This window comes from Cyanistes caeruleus, chromosome 2 (genome assembly GCF_971803275.1).
Source record: "Cyanistes caeruleus chromosome 2, bCyaCae1.hap1.1, whole genome shotgun sequence".
NCBI lineage: Eukaryota > Metazoa > Chordata > Aves > Passeriformes > Paridae > Cyanistes > Cyanistes caeruleus.
In genome coordinates this window covers 52829382-52848309 of record NC_141702.1, presented here as the reverse complement: position 1 = coordinate 52848309, position 18928 = coordinate 52829382, and the positions used below count along the sequence as shown (strand labels likewise).

Sequence of the window (18928 nt, the reverse complement as noted above, 5' to 3'; positions counted from 1 at the left end):
GCGGACGGCTGGACAGGGTGTGGTTCCTCCTCTGCCCCTGCGTCATCGGAGGGAGTCCATCTTAAAGAGAAGCAAGAAGTGCTCTACAGGCCTGCCTGTAGAGACAGCAGCACTTGCACTCTGCTGTGAACCAGAGGATTTCTATTTTTCAGAAACTGTCAGACTAACTCTGTAAATCTACTTAGACTGAATATACTGGGGGAGGGGGATTATGGATCCACAGCAAGCCAAGAGGAGGAGTAGATATTTCCATTTGTGGACATTATTCAACACCTGTCACAAGAGAGAATAGAGATGTGCAGAGCTTTGAGGAATTAAATGTGTTGGAGAAAGGGTTTGACAGGGAAAGTTGGGACCATCAGGCATTACAAGAGCTGGGAATTGCTTATAGAGTTCAGTGAGCAGAGCTGCACGTTGCAGCTCAGCTGAGGAACTCTGCTGCCCATCCTGTCTGCAACAATGCAGCTGAGGAGGAGGATTCTACTTCTGAGAAAACTTCTATTTGTACATTGCACTGAGTCGAGGCCAATTGCCCTGCCACACATCTTGACCATCCCTGATAAAGCGGTGGGGAAAAGCACAACATTGTGGAGGGGGCTTTCCTATCCCCTCAATATTTTTGCAAACAGTGCTTTTTGTCTGCTGGTCCCTGAAGGGGAGAGCAGTAGGCAAACTGGGTGGATAGTTTGGTATCCGTGTTTGGTCAAACATCCATAGACATGTTTGATGTCAACTGATGCATTCAGCATAGCTCCCCACTTTACAAACTCCACACTTCATATTCTTGTATTTGACAGACCTCAGGGCTACATTCTCTGTTACTCTGTGCAAACCTTCCCATCCTTCCTTATGTCTGACACAGGCTCCAAGGATTCACATCTTTCTGTATATGCAGAGATTCGTGGCTTGTTTTTACAATCTGTCTCTGTAAATCAAGGAAGTTCTTCACTGCTTCTCTCCTCTCACCAAGAAACCCACTGCTATCATCAAGTCATCACACCACAGCTCAAGGGAAACCTTTCTCTTTCCACCATTTCTCCCCAAAACCCTGGTCTCGGCAACATCAGTTGCAATAATTTGTAATCGAAAGGGAAAAGTATGTCAAGGAAGAAATTTGCTTGTAAATACGAATGAGGGAGTGAGAGAAAGAGCACACTAAAAACATATTTCTTTGGAGCCACACTAAGGAAAAGCAGAAATTGCTGAGACTATGAGGAAATAAATATTAAAAAAAATAACTTGACAAAAGGCAAGCATTATTGTATATTCTATATGTTGGATGTATGATTGCATATGAATTCTGGTGTGCCTGTTCTGGTTCAATGCATTCACCTGCTAGTTCTCTTTTCCAGTAGGACTGGGCTGGATTCGTGTGTTGAACGGATTGTGAGAAGGACATGGATCATACATCTATTAAATCTGGCAGGCTAATGCAGCTGATCTAGACTTATTACTTCCTCTACCACTTGTCACTTCAGAAAATGCAACATTTTGTGTCTATTTCTGTGCTCACTTGTTTAGCTAGTCTGGCCTGGTGCATGTTTTAATTCTGTGAATTACTTCAGGCACTACTTTGAAAGATAGTGCTCAGGTTCAATATCTGTAGGAAGAAAGGGAAGGCAAAGAAAGAAAACACTTAGGAATACACAGTGCTGGGCAGGGTGAATAAGTGCAGCATGGGAAAGGCATAAAAATATCGCTCGTACACTTTTAAGTGGCAAATTGCAGCTGTTCTCTGACAAAAGACAGTGGAATACCCTCATGTCCTGTACCAACAACTCACAAAGAGAATTGCAGACTACATTTCTGCTCCTTTTCTTGGTGATTGGCAACAAAAACCTCCCACTTATCATGTTTTTTTAGTAGCCTGTATAAACATTTAGGCTGGATTCTGTGCACATGCAAATTTTATGCTGGCAGAGCTCTGTGAGATATTTGCCTCCTGACACGAGTTGTAACTAGAAACAGAATCAGTCCCTTAACCTTTGTGACGTGTTTATTCTGCCTAGACCATCTCCCATTAAAAACAACGCAGAGGCTCTAACTGAAAACCTTATGATCGTGACATTTCTGTTTGCTGATGAAAGAGGAATATTGTCTTTCCTTGCACATGCACAGGTGCAGTTACAGAAGTGTACCCACATGCATGGCCAACCCCAGGCACATTAGCAGCAGTGCTGCTGCATTGTCACAGTGGCAAGGAAAAACTCTTTTTCACTGGGACCACCAATTTTCCCTGCCCAGAGTATAACCTCTGGAGCATCGTCTTCCTTCCAAGTGGCTAAGTAAAATTCCCAGCTTAGGGATACAGGTCATTTGTAAAGCAAGAAAGGTTTCATAACCAAAAAGGGAAGGGTCCTTATAACTTTCTGGTACAGTTTTAAACATGTCAAGCTCATCAGAAAGAAAAGAGGGTCCCCTACCAAGCTTCCCAGGTAATTTTTTTTTTTGTTCTCTAATTTAGAATTTTGTTTAATCCACGTAAAACTAATTACTTTTTTTTCCATGACCAAACAGATGACAAGAGCAGTGGAAGAAGAGATGCAGTTTTCAGATAAACCAAAGGACTTCACATGGAGTCAAAAACTTCTATCTGACCTTATCAGCATGCATTTTACCTGTATTTTAAGAAAATCTCAAAGTGAAAATATTTAAATTTTTGCTTGTGCTGATGTGAACTTCTGTGTATGTATGGGAATGCATATAGACATAGATATTAATGTGTAGGGGAGAAGGGAGAGATGACAATGCATGAGCATGAGTTTTTCCAATTCTAGAACAACAGCTGTAGGGTCAGGGGGTTCCAGGGAATTAACTATATAAGCCAGAGAATGTTTCTGTAGGAGTCAAGGAACATGAGATGGAAGATCTACCTCTGAATAAACTCTCTTATATGCAGTACTGCAATTTCTGACTGATCTGTTTTGTAGAAGATGGTCTCTGCATACTTCCAGTTGAAAACACAGGCCCTTTTTCCTGTTCCCAGAAGTAACCACAGCCAGTCATGGAACCAGACTAGAAGGCTTGACCAGCATGTTTCATAGATGAATAACTTACTTTTCAAGCAATTATGTAAGGCTCCGGAAGGGATTATGGATTGACTTTCATAATGCTTGGTGGTCTTTTAGTGGTAGCTATGGTTAGAATCCTCCTCTCTCACATAATCAACTATGGAAATGCAAGAGAGGGCTACTCTTTTTATTAATCTATTTTATCCAGACTCAGGTGTGATTGATCCTGAGGGAGAAATGAACTTCTCTGCTCACTGGGTAGCTGGAAATGATGTGATTTCAGACAGAGGTGAATAGCAGGCTGTCCTCTTCTTGGGTACAGTTCACAGTTTCCTTTGCGGCCAGCCAGATCCTGGCAACGAGTAGTGAGATTCCCCCCTCTCTGATCACTCCCCACTCAATGCTTCTAACCTCCATAAAGTTGGAAAGACTTGTGTTTAGCAGAGTATCCAGGTACAATATGTAAATAGCTCATAAAAGAAAGCCTGTTTGAAACTTCCTCCATAATTTTCACATTCATAGAGTGATTGGGGCCACACAACCATAATGTATGTCACTGCTTGTTAGACATACTGAACTTGGAGTTAGTAATGTGGCAGCTTACTTGTTCTAGGACATATGTTTGAAGGAAGCTGGGGCTTTAAAGCAGGATTAGTATCTTAGTTCATTACTCGGATGAAGGAACAAAGTAACCAGGCATGGAAGAGAATAAGCACTTTCAAATCATATGGATTTTGTAGGGTTTTAGGAGAAATAAATTATGCCAATGGAAAAAAAAAAATGCAATATTTTTTTCTACAATCTGTCTAGGGGAACTTGGTTTTTATGTTTATCTGTTGCTCAAAGTGAATTTGGTCTATTCTTCAGAAATAATATATGACCTAAGCAGCGATGGGGATGTCCTTTTGCTGACAGTCACTTGAAATTGAATCCTACTGACAGATTTTTACACATCTGAAACTTCTCTTCAATTGGTAGCTTAAAAAACACATTTAAATAGCTTCATTCCTAAAGTCTTAATCTTGAAGTCTTGATCTTAAAAATATTTGTCTAGGACACAGCACAAGATATAAATTTTATACTCTCCTACAGAATTCTACTTTCCCTTTTAATACGCCCTCAACTTTGAAACTTGTCAATTGCCCAACTCTTCATAAAACATAAACACAAGAGACAAATGTGTGATTTCATTTTGGACTGCAAAACAGAAACTGTTGTGGTTTTTTTTTTTTTTTTTGGAAGGGGGGATGTTTTGTTTTGTTTTTTGGGTTTCTTTGGGTTTTTTGAAAAACACAAAATCATGTCATTTATTAGCCTTCCAAGCCTTCAGGATCTTGTCTATTAGACATCTGCATCCAGCATGCCCAGCACTAGGAGGTCTCATTTCAGTTAAAATTATTTTTAGTTCTGTGTTATACTAAAACTTTCTGGAATCTTCATCCATCCCCATGTGTTTGCGAAATACTTGCACTTAACATCTTCTGACTCCCATGTTGAATAAATAGCCTTTGCTCCCACTTTTCTATTTCAGCGGGCTAGTCCTTCACTCGGCAGTAACATCAAGTAAAATAACACCAGCAATTCATTATTCAGTGGCATAGAAAAAAGTGAATTAATTATGAACATTCTAGGAAAAGGAAACAAGGTTATGAAACACTTGCCGACACTGGTTTGTGTAATCTTCATGAATAAGCAACTCAATAATGCTGGGCAAGTGTGCGTGGGAGGCTCGCTCAGGAGAAACTGGCTGTTTTCCTCTCTCTGACCAGTTGAGCTGTTATGATAAAAAATGTTGTTGCTAAAGAAACCTGTAATAAATCCTAAGGGGAGTATTGCATGTGCTGATAACATACATAAACTTTGTAAACATATTAAAGTGTCGGGTTTTAGTAGCTCTGGTTCATGTGGATGTTCATAAAAGTTTTTCAAGGAATGCATTGGGAATCTCATCCAGCAGCTGGTTGCTCCTATGATTCTAGTTCACATGAGAACCTTGTCTTCCTTCCCCTTGAAGCAGAGCCTCACCCTGTGGGGAAGTTAAAATATCTCAAGCCTTACCCCTGCCATGACTTCCTGTAAAACACTATCACCAGTGAAGCTGTGTACCCAGGAGGTTATTTGGGGAGAAGCGGGGTGGATGTTCTGGTGCTTGGTAGAGGATTTATGCTGTTCAGAGCATCCCTGCTTTGTGTCGTGATGTACTCTATTGACACCTCCATTAAAGCACAGCTGGCAGCTCTGAGCAAGATATTTCAGTTGCCTTTTAGTAGGTGAGAAGAGTTGGGTGCCAAAAGCAATGAAATCCAGCACACTGAACAAAGGAGTCTTAACCTGGTCTGAAAAGATGAGGTCAGAAACTATATCCTGGATGTCCAGGGAATTTAGGTGCTCTGGCAGTAAGTCTGGTACTGCCAGTACAGTACAGTACATTCTTTAACTAAAGAAGGGAGAATTTGCCCTTTTCTTCTGAAGCACACCAAGAAGGGAGCAGCAGCCTTGCTGTCCCTTAATGTATCCAAAAGCTTAGCTGCTAAAACATTTGGCCAGGAACTGAAAACCTAAGCTAAATTAATTCTTCCATATAGCATGTCTCTAGACTATCTGTATTGATATGCTCTAATAAACTGATGTTTTTTCACCTGGATTTGCATGCAATCTCAGGTCGCTGCTCGCAAATTTTAGTTTGCACAGGAAAGGCAAGGGCTTGAGGGCTGGGTATGGAGCAGGAATGCATGTGACTTTATTCCAATGTCAGTAAACAACCATCTGCAGTATTGTGTGTTCCATGTGGAGGAACTTTGCACTGATCTATTTATTATTTATTCACTGCATTTTTTTTTTTAACACAGGGTTTCCTTAAGAGAAAATATCAAAGTCTCTGCATGAAGGGATCTGAGCTCAGATAGATGCTTAATGCCAGTAAGATGAAACATCACATTAGAAATGACAGAGCATCTGAGAAATGTCCATGTGTCAAGGGTGAGCTGGAAATTAAGCATTACTGAAGGTGAAGGTGAAGGAACTCATATTTAAATCCTGTCCCAGACACACCTTAGGCACCTTATGTCCAGTTCTTGGATGTGAGCATTTCTGTGTTTGCCCTTGCACTTTACAGGAAGCCACAAGAATCATACATTGTTACTATTCCTACATCTTTCAATGATCTCCTGTTTCATTTTGCAGTGCCCCAAAATCTTCTTTACCCTGCAGAAAATATTAAATGTCTGAAATCCTATCTAGAACCCTGCAATTTTAAACATGAAACCTGTCAGAATGTAATATTGACACATATTAAGAAGCTTGAAAGGATAAAGTTTATAGCAGCACTTTGAGAACTTGGTGTAAACCTGTGGTTTAGTGCTTTATTTAAAAGTACTACTATGAGCATTCCTTTATGTTCTTCCTCCCAATTATTCTGTTGTGTGGAGCCAAAATATAAGTGCAAGGCTGCAGTGCTGCTTCAAGCTGTCAGGAGATCAGTGCCACTGCCACAGCCAAAGGCTCTCCCGGTTCAGCTCTGGTCCCCATAGGTGAGTTCTTGCCTAGGAGCACTGGAGCAAGTTGTGTTTTGTGGCTCCTTTGCTTCAGTGGCTGCTTTATTTGATCACAGGAGTAAGTAGCACTAACATTTTAAAATGCAAGGTCATAATCTAGAAGCTGAAACACACAAAAACGTTTATTAGTCAGCTGTCGTACAACCGTAGTACCATCGTTCCTTAAGTAGCGTTGCTTATCACACTGCTCTGTACTAGCAACAAAAGTAAGGTTAAAGTACTCATTAATAAAGTCTGTTAGATTTTATTATGACAAAACATCTAATTGTAATCTTTCTGCTGTCGCCAAAAACTCAGTTATTCAATTATTTATAAAAAAGTTGGAGCTCTCATCGTTTTCCTTTTTTTTTTTTATTTTTTTTGAGCCATATCATGTTTTGCATGAATAAATGTTCTCTGAGTACTTTTTTCAGAAGCATTGTTTGTGGTAATAGCAGACAGACAGACTTTTGTATAAAAATGTAGATGGTTTCAGCTGCCTTTTGTCATCTGATAAGATTGCTTTGTTCAGAATTATTTTGGTAAAAAAATTGGCAAAGTGATTTTGAATAGTTCAGACTCCAAAATTAGAAGTGAGACAAAAATATTATTTTTTTATTAGCTTTTATATCTCTTCCACCAAGCTTTCGCAACTTCTAATTTAATTTTGAGCAAAAGGGACAATTCACTGCAGGGGAAAAATCGTTCTCAAGAACATCCATAGTTGCAATGGAGGAAAGCTGCTAGTAGTCACTGTCTATAAATGATTGAGTATGAAATGACAAACAGATTGTTAATGTTAGCAATAAAGTGCAGTGGTCAAGCCAGCACACTTGCTTTGCAAATCAGAAAGCAAAATGAGCATGCGAAGTAAGAGAAAATGAATAAGTTTGATTTTTGAGTTCTAGCTCAGATTTTATCAGGTATAACTTCCATCGTGTCCAGTGAAAAATTTATAGCAAGAAGAAACAGCAGAAGGGGGATTGGCAAAGGCTTGGTACACTAAGGGCAAAGCTCAAAAGAAGGAATTAGTCTCAGTTAACTTCTTTGGCTTCAGTTGGCTCAATAGGTGGAAGTAGTAAAATAGTTGTATTTTCCATATGATTAAGAAAGTGACTGCCTACCAAGCAGCTTAAGTATCATAGTTTTGAAAGGTAAGAGGCATTATTTTATCCTCTTTATGGGCTGTACATATTTGAATCATGCAATTTTACAAGTATTTTAGTATGGAATTTCTTCCAAACTCAAAATGTATCCTGAGGTTCTGCAGAAAAAAAGCTCACTCCAGCTCCAGCACAGTCCATAGGACTTTCTCCACTGAAAGTAAAGGAGGCAGGTTCAAGCTCTAAAACCATCTCACTAATAATAACAATATTTTATTGTCTGCAGAGAGAAATAGGACTTTTCATGTATTTTTAGGTATACTATCCTACACCAACGTCGTTGAGAAGTTGTGGCAATATGTGTATTTAAAGTCTGACATGAATTTTATATAGTGTAAGAAATGTCTTCACCAGGTCATAGAGAAAAATATTGAAATTATCACTCTTTCAGATGTCAGGTATGAAATGGGAACTGGTCAGTAATGTCCTTTAGTCTCCTAGAAAACAACACTTATCATTTGAAAGAGAACTAACAGTAATTTAATCCTACCTAAGAGGGGCTGCTTGGTGGCTGCTTGCTTGGCTAACTTCTACTTTAAACTGTTGCACTGAGATACAAAATTATTTATATTTTTAAAAATTGGTAACAACATCTATATTATATACCAGCTCTGTAGTACTGCCATCTGTGATGTGCCAGCCTTAAACATCCATGTAGTTATCAAGAATATATATAGGTGGTAAACAATTAAAATAATTGCTTCTACAATGAAGTGTTACTTTAACTAATAATGTAATTCCTTTTTTCTTGCTGACATTCTATGCCCATGTGAATTACACCCTGCACAAAGGTATAAAAAGACTGAGGACATAATTTTACCAGTTGGTGTTTTGTTGGGATTTTCCTGGATTGTTTTAATCTGTATAGATATGTTTACAAATGGTCTGTTACACACCTCCCTAATTTTGAGTTATTTTCAAGTTATTATTTCAAGTGATTTTCATAAATTTTGAGTTAATTTTCAAGTAGCTGAATGCAAACCAAGCCAGGGAGGGAGGGAAAGAGGGAGAGAAGGAGGTGGGGAAGGAGGGAAGGAGGGGAAGGAGGGAAGGAAGGGAGGGAAGAGAAGGCAGGGAGGCAGGCAGGCAGGCAGGCAGGCAGGCAGGCAGGCAGGCAGGCAGGCAGGAAGGAAGGCAGGAAGGCAGGAAGGCAGGAAGGCAGGAAGGAAGGCAGGAAGGCAGGAAGGCAGGAAGGCAGGAAGGCAGGAAGGCAGGAAGGCAGGAAGGCAGGAAGGCAGGAAGGAAGGCAGGAAGGCAGGAAGGCAGGCAGGAAGGCAGGAAGGCAGGAAGGCAGGAAGGCAGGAAGGCAGGCAGGAAGGCAGGAAGGCAGGCAGGAAGGAAGGCAGGAAGGAAGGCAGGAAGGAAGGCAGGAAGGAAGGAAGGCAGGAAGGCAGGAAGGAAGGAAGGCAGGAAGGAAGGAAGGCAGGAAGGAAGGCAGGAAGGAAGGCAGGAAGGCAGGAAGGCAGGAAGGCAGGAAGGCAGGAAGGAAGGCAGGAAGGAAGGCAGGAAGGAAGGCAGGAAGGAAGGCAGGAAGGAAGGCAGGAAGGAAGGCAGGAAGGAAGGAAGGAAGGAAGGAAGGAAGGAAGGAAGGAAGGAAGGAAGGAAGGAAGGAAGGAAGGAAGGAAGGAAGGAAGGAAGGAAGGAAGGAAGGAAGGAAGGAAGGAAGGAAGGAAGGAAGGAAGGAAGGAAGGAAGGAAGGAAGGAAGGAAGGAAGGAAGGAAGGAAGGAAGGAAGGAAGGAAGGAAGGAAGGAAGGAAGGAAGGAAGGAAGGAAGGAAGGAAGGAAGGAATCCTGAATGTGCTGTTATAGTGAAAAGCAGGAGGCAATTTGATGGGCTACCAATAATCATGGGAGCTCTACATCCAAATTTCATTTCCATAAAGTCATACAGATTATTTTATTCACAACTGTAGGAGTATTGTAGAAATAGAGAATTTTATATCACTTTGCTTATTCTAGATTTCCAAATTTAGTCCATGGCTAGTCCACATGCTAGTCCTCAGAGTCATGGCAAACACTCTGCCGATCCATCACAGACCCACAGCAAATAATACTTAATTTCTGTCTCTTAGGAGGTCAGTGAGAGATATACATAACTGTCAGTACTAAGTTTTGGGGGTCGGTAGAAGCTTGCAGACCCAAAATATTTTGTAACTATTGACTTGATACTCTTTTTTTTCTAAGAAAACAGTAATTACTGGCCAATACACAGAAATTATTATTTAATGGTATGCTAGCCTATACTCAGCCATGTATTACTCTGTCTTGTAAGACTCAAATAAGCAACTTTGTTAATCTTAATTGCTCTTATCAGAATAAAACCACAAATTTCTCTACTAGTGGTATGTTTGCTTTCAAACTTTTATTGATTGTGTTCTATGTTTCTGGACCCGATGTCTGTCTGCACTTTGTTGACTTCAGAGGACTTTTTTTCTCGCCACAGCCAACTATATCTTTACTACTGAATATGGGACAGAAATTTAGGATTCCCCAACTAGAAAATTCAGTAGGAGTTTGGAGAGCAAAAGGATTGCAAACTAAACATTTCTCATAGCAAGGATTTCTTTGGCAATAGATACAAAATAAGTAATGCTTCAGGACCAGATCCTTCTGATGGGGTAATTTAACAAAGGAATTTCAATTTATACCAGCTGGGAGTCTGGTATGGCACATTCTGAATTAGTCAGTTCAGATTTTATGATTTCTTTATGGTAAAATATGTAAGTCTACAATATAATACATGGAATGGAGGACTCTGACAATAAACAAAACAAAGTAACATGCACTCACTGACTGCTTGATGGGAAGTTATTTGTACTATATTTAAAAGTATGTAGGTTAAAGAGAAATTTAAAAACATTTCCCTAGAAATGTGCTTACAATTTATGATTAAAGGAGACTATCTGAACTATCTATTCTTTCAAAAGAACCAGAAATCCAGGGAAGTCTTCCACACAGTAGATGAATTTGACAGGTGTCTTCATTATCTGCACACTAAAATTTATTTCAAGTTGCTCTATTCACTAACAGGGATTCATAGGTTTTTAAAGCCAAAGTGATTAGTGCAAGTGAACGTAACCACTTTTTTAATAACTTTCATAAACACTCACTCTCTAATTTTTTTTGCTTCAAGCCAAGTAAGCGCTGTTTATACCAAATCATGTTTTACAACCAGCTGGGATTTGAAGACCTCGGCCAGTATACGATGTATAGCACATCCAGGTGAGGTGTTCTGAAAGGCTTTTTCTCTTCACTGCCGAAATAACGAGCCAGATTTCCATTCTGACTCTCTAGCTGCGGTTTTCCAGCCACTTCTTCTGCTCTGAATTTATCTTAACCATAAAATTTTGAGCAAGTGCTCGGTACCTACTCCACGGTATACCAACCAGCTAAACAGTCGCGGCCAACACTTCCGTCTCTATTTCCCGAAAATTACCCTGCTGTGCAGGTTGTCTGAGGACGAACGAGGTGGGACGGCGCTCCCCCGGGCAGAGCAGAGCGTCCGCTCGGAAGCGGCGGCTGCCCTGCGCCCGGCCCTGCGAGCGGCCGCGGCCCGGAGGCAGACAGACCCGCCTTCCCTCCCCATCCTGCCGCAGCTGGGGCAGCTCCCGGGCCGTGCCGAGCCGTGCCGGGCGGGAGCCGAGCACCTGCAGCCGCGGGCTGCCCGCCGCGGCACGGGACAGCAGAGGTCGCCGCCGGCCCGGAGCTGGCCCGGCGCGCCGCGCTCCAGGTGCCGGAGAGAGTCCGGGAGGAGGGGGCCCCGCTCCGCGACCCTCGCCCCGCTGGGGCGTCCTGCCCCCCGAGCCCTGCCGTGCCCCCAGCCCGGGGCCGAGGCTCTGCCGGGCCCGTCGGGCGCCCCCGCGGCTGGGGGCGGGGGGCAGCCGCAGCTCGCGGGCCCGCGGTTGCCAGGGGTTAAAGGAGTGGGTGGGAAGTGATGGAGGCTGCGGAGCCCTCCCTTGCCAAGGATAATAAATCGGATGCCCTGACATGTTTTACTTAGCCCTTAGTGCTCCCTCGCTGCGAGGCCGTGGGGATCGGAGGGCTGGAGCCCCGCTCTCTCTCGTCCTCAGCTCCGCTTTAGGGGCACTTTAGGTGAATCGAACCTTGTTTGCAGGAGGCAAACCATACAAAGGAGGCTTTCAAGGGCCAGCCGTGCCAAGCAGGGCAAGGGAACGAAGGCTGAGCGGGAGAAAATTAAAATAATAGTACCTCCCCTCCCCGAGGAAGTAACTCAGTCACTTCTTGCTGATGAAATGCAGGCTGCTGTGTTTTATGACATTTCCTCGGTGTCTGCAGCTGTCAGGGAGAGCGGACGGACATGGGCAGCCCCTCGGTGGTAGGTGCTCAGAAAACGCCTCCTCCCCAGGAAGAGCGGCGGGTCCGATTCAGGCGGGGTGGCGAGGCCGGCTCGGGGGCACGTCCCGGCGGCTTCTGCTGCCGCATCCCGCCTCATCCACGGCTCCTTGCGGCAGGGTCACGGCACAGCTCCGACCGGCGGCACTGCCGGACGTGTCACCGCCGATTCGAGCCCACGCCGTAACCCCGCGCCACAGACCGCCTGACCTGGACAGCGACTTCCCAAGGGGGAGACTCGCTGCTGCCTCCTTGTCCTTTCCTCCCTGATGACGGGGGGCTCTCCTCTCAAACCCTCAGGGGGGCGGGGAGCATCTGCCAAGCGCCCTGGGTACTGCCCCTCGCCTCCCGGGCCCCTGCCTGCCTCCTGACTCTGCCCCGGCCCCCGGGCGGAGATGGACCGGAGCCGGTTAAATCAGAACGGATGGACTCGCCTCATCCCGTGAGATTAAAATTAAAAAATTCAGGGGTCACAGTCTCAGGACCGTGACATTGGGTGACTAGTGCCATCGGAGCCTGAAAGCCAAAGGGCCGGACAGAGCCGGGACACCCCAGCCCCCCTCGGCATCGCCGGGCGCCGGGCTTAACCTATAGCGATCATCTGTACTGCCCGTTCTTGGGAAGGGGGCTTTTGACCGGGATGCAGAAAGGCGCTCAGGGCATACCGGCAAAAAGTTACCTGTCCTGTCATCGCCCTTTCCCTTCAGAAAGAGGAAAGACCTAAGAAAGGACGTTCCCTTTTACCAGACATTGAAATGTAAAGCGCCAGACGCAGGTCTTCCCAGAGCCCGCGCTGCTCATCCCGGTGAGGTGAGAAAGACCAGCAGAGAGAGAGGTCAAAAATCGCCTTCATCCCTCCAACTGAATGAAACTGCCTGCAAATCCGCTCGGCCGCGCCGATTTAGTTCCCAGCACACTCGCCCGGGCACCGGGGGCACGGAACCCCCCGGACAGGTGAACAGCACAACGAGAGGAAGCAGAAGTTATCAAAATATAAATCTCTTCGCACTTACTTCTTCCCTGTCGCCGTACCCTGGAGGCGTGCTGGCTGCCAATGTATTCCATAAAGTTCAAAGTGATAAAAAACCAAGAAATCAGTCGCAATTGCATAGTAACCCTTTGAGAGTTCCACTTCTCCTTTTCGTCCTTTTTTTCTTTCCTTAAAAAAAGAAATAATAAACCGGGGTGGTAGACTGCAAGGGATGAACACAGCAGCAGAAATACCTGCACTGAGATCCAAAGCTGGGCTTGGCCGGCTTGATGGCTTTTGCCTTTTTTTTTTTTTTTTTTTTTCCTCTTCCCCTTCGCTTTTCCTATTGCACTTTCCAGCAGTCTGCCCCGCTACCTGCCGCAAACCTCAGAGGGCAGTCAGCAGCGGAGAGGAGCCGAGCAGCCGCCGCCGGGGTCCATGCCGGGCCGGTGGCCGGCAGCATGTTGTGAGGGTGCCGGGGTGCGTGCGGCTGTGCGCGCCCGTGTGTGCGCCGTGCGGGCGAGGTGCCGACAGGACGGATGGATGGATGGCGGTGGGAGAGGAGTGTGCGAGGGCGGGAGCGGCGGGGGGGCAGAGGGAGGACCCAGCCCCGCCGCCGCCGATGCGGAGCAGCCGCTCTCTGCGCCGCGGGCACCGCCAGCCGCCGGGCGCAGGTGGGCCGGGCCCCCCCGGCTCTCCCGCCCGCCGACCAGGAGCCCCCGGGCTTCATGCGGGAGCTGCTCCTGAGCGGGGCCCCGGGGGAGAGGCCCCGGGGCGGGGCGGGCCGGCAGGAGGCGAGCCCCAGCGCCCCGGCACGGCGGGAGGAGGCTCCCCTCTCCCGGCCGAGCCCCCTCGGGGCATCGGCGCCCGAGCATCCTCCGGCAGCGGGGCCCGCGGGCGGTAGGGCTCTGCAGCCTCGCCGGTAGCCCCCTCCCGCAGGGTCTCCGCTCGCCTCCCCTCGGCCGCCGGCCTTCCCGGGGTCACCGCGGAGATGCCGGTGCCCCCCGCGCCCCGGCCCCTCGGTGGGGAGGGGCGCCCCACTCGCCGGGGGACGGGGCGGGATGCTCAGCCCCTTCCCTGCGGAGGGGGACACAGCGCGGCTCCCTCCCTCGCCCGAATTTTCCCCTTACATCCCGGCTCGCAGTGGAGGTTGGAAGAAGGTAGCGGGGCGCTGAGGGGTCTCCAGCCTCTCGGGATTTTCTCCGTTGTGGCCTTTCCCTCCTGGGCAGGGGTTTCCCGGGGCGGCTTGTCCTGCCGGACGGGACAGAGCAGACCCGCGTGTCCCGGCGGGGCCGGGGACCGTGGCCACGGCCGGCTGGCGGCAGGCGAGACACGGGGCTGGCCCCGGGCTGGGGTCGAGCGGAGCCGTGAGCCCGGGCATGAACACAGCAGCCTCCGGGCCGTGCCGCCGGGACCCTCAGCAGAGCGCCGGCAGCAAGGGCACAGCTCAGCCGCTCCTCGGCGAAGCGAGGCCGCCTGTTTGACAGAAGGGTATCGCGTTTCTTTTCTCCGCCAAGGGTTTCCTTTTGGGGTGAAGGGGAAGGCTACAAAGGGGGTGGTGAGGTTGATTCAAGGTAAAACTGACGACTTCACTGAGCCCTTTCTCGCTTGCCTTCTTATCTCGGTGCCTATCGCTGGGATGAGAGAGCGAGCCGTGTAAACCGGCGCTGATTGCATCAAGAACCTCAATGGTGTGAGGAGAGGCCACTCTTATTTGTAACTGTTTTCCCCACTCTCCCCCCGCTGTCCCTCTCAGAGCTGTTAAATATCGGCACCATAAAATGTGGGGGATTTAAAGGTCTGTGGGAGGCTCCCTTTGAAAAGGACTCTGGGGAAAGTCTTTTCTAATCCAGGATACTTGAGCCGGATAGCCGGATGGGGTGGGATTGCTAGAGAGGCATAAAATAAAAATCGTTCAGCGGACGAAACTAGGGGCTACCCTGAAGAGTAGAAAGTGCATTTGTCTTGATGTTTTATTTCGTTGGAGATTGAAACTTCTTGTGTGCTAGTCCATGTGTATTAATAGCTGAGCAAGCCAGGAGAGTGGCATAAATAAGCGAGGCAGTGGAGAAAGGATGGGACATGTATGTGAGCCAACCTGCAGCTAGCCAGCCAACTCACTCGGGCAGCATTAACACCAGTGGGCAGAGAAAGCATGTAGAAAAATAAATACTCTGTGAGAAACATAAGGAAAACATTAAACAAACGGGGAGTGTACTCCCTCTCCTTGCCCTGAGAAAGCACGACAGAGAAACTCTGCTCACTGTCTCTCCAGCCTCTTCCCTTCGCTGTGTCCCTGCTCCAGCAGAGATGCATGGGACTGATGTGTTGGGAGACAGCCCCAGGGACTGCATGGGTCACCCAAGAGCCTCAGCAAAACCGGCCTGTGGAGTGTTCACCAACCGAGGGCCAAGCAGTAGGGCAGCGTACGCATCAGTGACCAGCAGTGGGGGGGAGAGGTGGTTTATTTGCTGTGGAAAGGGGCAGAGACACAGACCGAGGAGAAAAACAAAGCTGTGCCTTGACTGAAGGCAGGATTCAAAAAGCGGCAGGGTGAGAGGACGCCAGGAGCCTGGTTGCCTCTACAGACCAGCCCCATTAGGGGGGAAGAAAACCACCCAACAACAATAACAAACCGAACCCATAAACAGTTACTGCCGTTCTGCGATAAAAGGGGAAGATTTATATTGTTGAAATGTGTGGAAGGAGCTTGTTCCAGAGCAAAACTCTGGCGTGCAATTCTCTGTTTATGTCGCTCATCCCGATGGATGAGATATCAGCGGCAAAGTTCAGGCTGACATCAGCCCTGGGGAGGCAGAGCCAGCGGCCGGGCTGGGCTGCGCAGGGCTGCACAGCTGGGCCTGCGCTCGGTGGGCCATCGCTTTTGGGGGGATCCAGCATGCAAGAAGCCTCCCCTCACCAGGCTGGGACATGTGAGGAGCCAGCAGCAGCACACACTGTGGAGAGAGTGTTTCCTTGCAAGCAAAACAGATGACTCGGAAACAGTTCCCAGGGTGGTTTTATGTGCCTCCCTGTTTTGGGGTTTATTAAAGAGGGTGGGGAGGGAAAGAATGGCTGATGGTCTGTGTGTTGCCGGAAAGTCAAGTATGTCTGTTTTACTCAGCTGCAATGAAGCCAGCAGCAGAAGTCTGTAAAATCAGCTAGGTATTGTTGTGCTGTGGTTTGTTTTTTTTTTTTTTTTGCTGGTGGTGGGTTTTTTGTTTTGTTTTGTTTTTTTATTATTTTTTAGGAGCATAATCCTTTAGTCAAAGAGTAATAGAGTGTGGTGTTTTCACTATTTTAATTCCTGCCCATTGGTTTCTCTGTGCAAACTCTCACAGCTAGAAAATTTTGATTTCAGTTTTCCAAATTGCTAATACATTGTATTAGAAAAAAAGGTGGCCTCAGGATCCTCAGATTATATCGCAAATAAAATATTAATATTCAATTAATAGCTGATATTGTGTTTGCCTAAAATGGCACTCTAGTCATAAAAACTAGCCATGTGAACAGGACAGCTGAATGCTCACCCTTTGTCATTCTTCTCTAGACTGGAAATAGTTTGTGTAAGTGAACAAAAGAGTCACTAATTTGCCTTTTCAACTTGGGAAACACAGTAAAGGAATAAAGGCCTTGGATTACTTCTGATATATAACTTGAAAACGAAGCATACTGTGTCCGATACATATCCTTATTTTTCAGGTACTGATCAGAGTGTAGATGGCATGGGTCAGACTTCCCCACCAAGGACTCATCCCTGGTAGCTTCCCCACAGGTCTGGGTCACTAATGTCTGAGAAGTGGAGAAGGGTTGGAGGACTGGAGCAGGAGTTCTGAGTAAAGGTTGCACAACTCGACATATCTACTATTTGTTAAACACCCACAGTATTCTTGGCACCACACAGGACCCCAAATCATGACAGTCTTTGCTCCAGATTTCTTTTTTCCTCTACAAACTAAGGGCAAGCACAGTTGGCAAGGCACACAGAAAGTCACCAATACATAAGAAATTACCCAGAGCATGCACATACAAACACACACACATTTTGTGTTAAGTACTTACATTTTGTAAGTATTTGTGTTTCTGTGTGTGTGTGTGTGTATTACTATTCTTTTCCACATTTTCCAATCTGACAGTTGTTAAATTTCTCTGTGTTTCCTAACATTTGTTATTTAGCCATGTTCAATTTAGGAGGTTAATCTCCTGTAACATCATGAGTATTCTCAAAAGCTGTTAATATCACAAACAGAAGATTTTATTTAAATAGTCTAAGTATACTGAAAAAAGTGAGTGATGAAAAATGCTTTACTCACAACAAGTTGATCCTAAGTATACTTTTTAAAAAATAAACTGATTCTTAAAGATCCTGTCCCAATATCTTTAAAAATGTCTTTATGTTTCAGATATTTAAAACATCTAATGGCAAAACACTAACAACATGTGCAGCAGAGAACAATCCTACACTGGCAACAAATAGACTAGATGACCTAATTGATTTTTCCCATTTCCAACTTGTGCAATTCTGTCATTGTAATAAAATCCCAGTGTAATCAAAGTTTACAGGATCAGGTCCTAAATTAGCATGTCGATCTGGACTACCCCTCTGTCTGGATCAGGTCCAAAGCCTGCTGTTGTCAGCTTGACCTTTTATCAGTCTGAGAGAGGTTTGGATCTGATCTTCGGGATCCCACTAGAGAAGGGCTGAATTGTTGTTTTATTGTATGCAGGGAAAAAAAAAAGGCGTATTTGTGGGAAAAACACACAAACAAATTTTGCAGCACAAACCTTCCAGATGCAGTTCAGTTAAGAAAGCCCAACAGGAAGGCCTCAAAATGAGAAGTTTTTGGCACAGAGGAAGTTTTAGCAGTTAATAGGAGGATGATCAAACCGTGCTAAGTCATTGTTTCCCTGTATTCATCTATCAGTTGGTCGTCTCTTGGACTTGCGATCAGATTGTAAAACTCTTGGGATGCAGACCAACTTTTTGTTCTGTGTTTGCAGAATCTGTGCCTAGAGCAACTGTGTCTGCAGGAAAAAATCTCAGCATTGCCATGAAAATATCTGTGTATTTTGGGTGTAAGTACTCATTCTAGAACAGAAGTAATTAACATAAATGTTTTTCTAATGTATGCTAAATTGAAAAAAAAAAAAACAACTTTTGATGTAGGCTGACTTTAACCACCCAGAAGGCAATGCTAGAATAACTGTACTGGCTTAAATTCACGCATCAGTTTGCCCAAGTCTGGTTGTTGTGTGATGACAGCCCATAGGGTGGAACTATCACTGGGTAAAGCTGGAGGATGTGAGTAACCAGCAACAAAGGTTCACAGCCGTCTGACACATCCATTTGTCTAGGCATTGATTTCTCTATGATTTCAGTACTTGGGAGGAACTGTTTTCTCGCTTTGGCAATGTTTCCTGTAAATTTCTTTGGTGTTAATGTCCATCTGAGTAGATTCCACACTTACCCAAATGACTTGCTCATTCCCACTTCCTGGGCTCTGTTGGTCCAAGGGTTTGGGAAATATCCAGCTGAAAAATGGAACATAAAAAAGGGTTTTTTCAGCATATTCAGTTTCCTGGTCTGGTACACCATGAGGAAATGAAAAACCTGACATGTAAAATAATAAGGGCAGGGAGTGTCTCAAATAGGTCAGTGAAGCAATCTTACTTCCCCAGCTGAAATTACAAGTGTAGGGTTCCTTGGAAAGGCAGGGACAAGGGAACAAGCCCATTTCTTTATGCGTGTGCTCACCCTGCACGCGGCGTGGGTGACAGGCAGGTTGCCTGGTGTTCATACAGAGGAGTAGGTGGGCATGAAGAAGGACGATGGTGCACAGTGTTGATGGAGCTCATGTGCTGCAGCTCCAGCTGTCCTCAACAACACCACCCCATTGC

General features: G+C 45.7%; 1 protein-coding gene and 2 long non-coding RNA genes across 5 annotated transcripts in view; 1 reads left to right on the top strand and 2 right to left on the bottom strand.

Annotated features, from left to right (window-relative positions):
- RSPO3 (R-spondin 3) overlaps window positions 1–13642 on the bottom strand; it is a 58947-nt gene extending 45305 nt beyond the window's left edge. Inside the window, exon 1 of the mRNA XM_023924056.2 lies at window positions 13074–13642. Within this exon, the coding sequence (XP_023779824.1) occupies window positions 13074–13170 (97 nt within the window). The 5' untranslated portion in view covers window positions 13171–13642. The remainder of the gene's footprint in view (window positions 1–13073) is intronic.
- LOC147654812 (uncharacterized) lies at window positions 2029–2650 on the top strand. The gene is made up of 2 exons (XR_015282541.1): window positions 2029–2435; window positions 2518–2650. It is a non-coding gene; the product is annotated as an uncharacterized LOC147654812 (long non-coding RNA).
- Window positions 13643–15615: 1973 nt separating the features above from the next.
- Window positions 15616–18911, bottom strand: LOC111927306 (uncharacterized). 3 transcript variants are annotated; one of them, XR_015283192.1, is made up of 3 exons: window positions 18702–18911; window positions 18499–18562; window positions 15616–15987 (listed from the first exon to the last, which is right to left on the bottom strand). It is a non-coding gene; the product is annotated as an uncharacterized LOC111927306 (long non-coding RNA). The 3 variants fall into 3 exon arrangements; XR_002863513.2 differs by lacking the exon at window positions 15616–15987 and having other exon boundaries at window positions 18494–18562; XR_002863512.1 differs by lacking the exon at window positions 15616–15987 and having other exon boundaries at window positions 18494–18562; window positions 18786–18911.
- Between the last annotated feature and the right edge of the window lie 17 nt (window positions 18912–18928).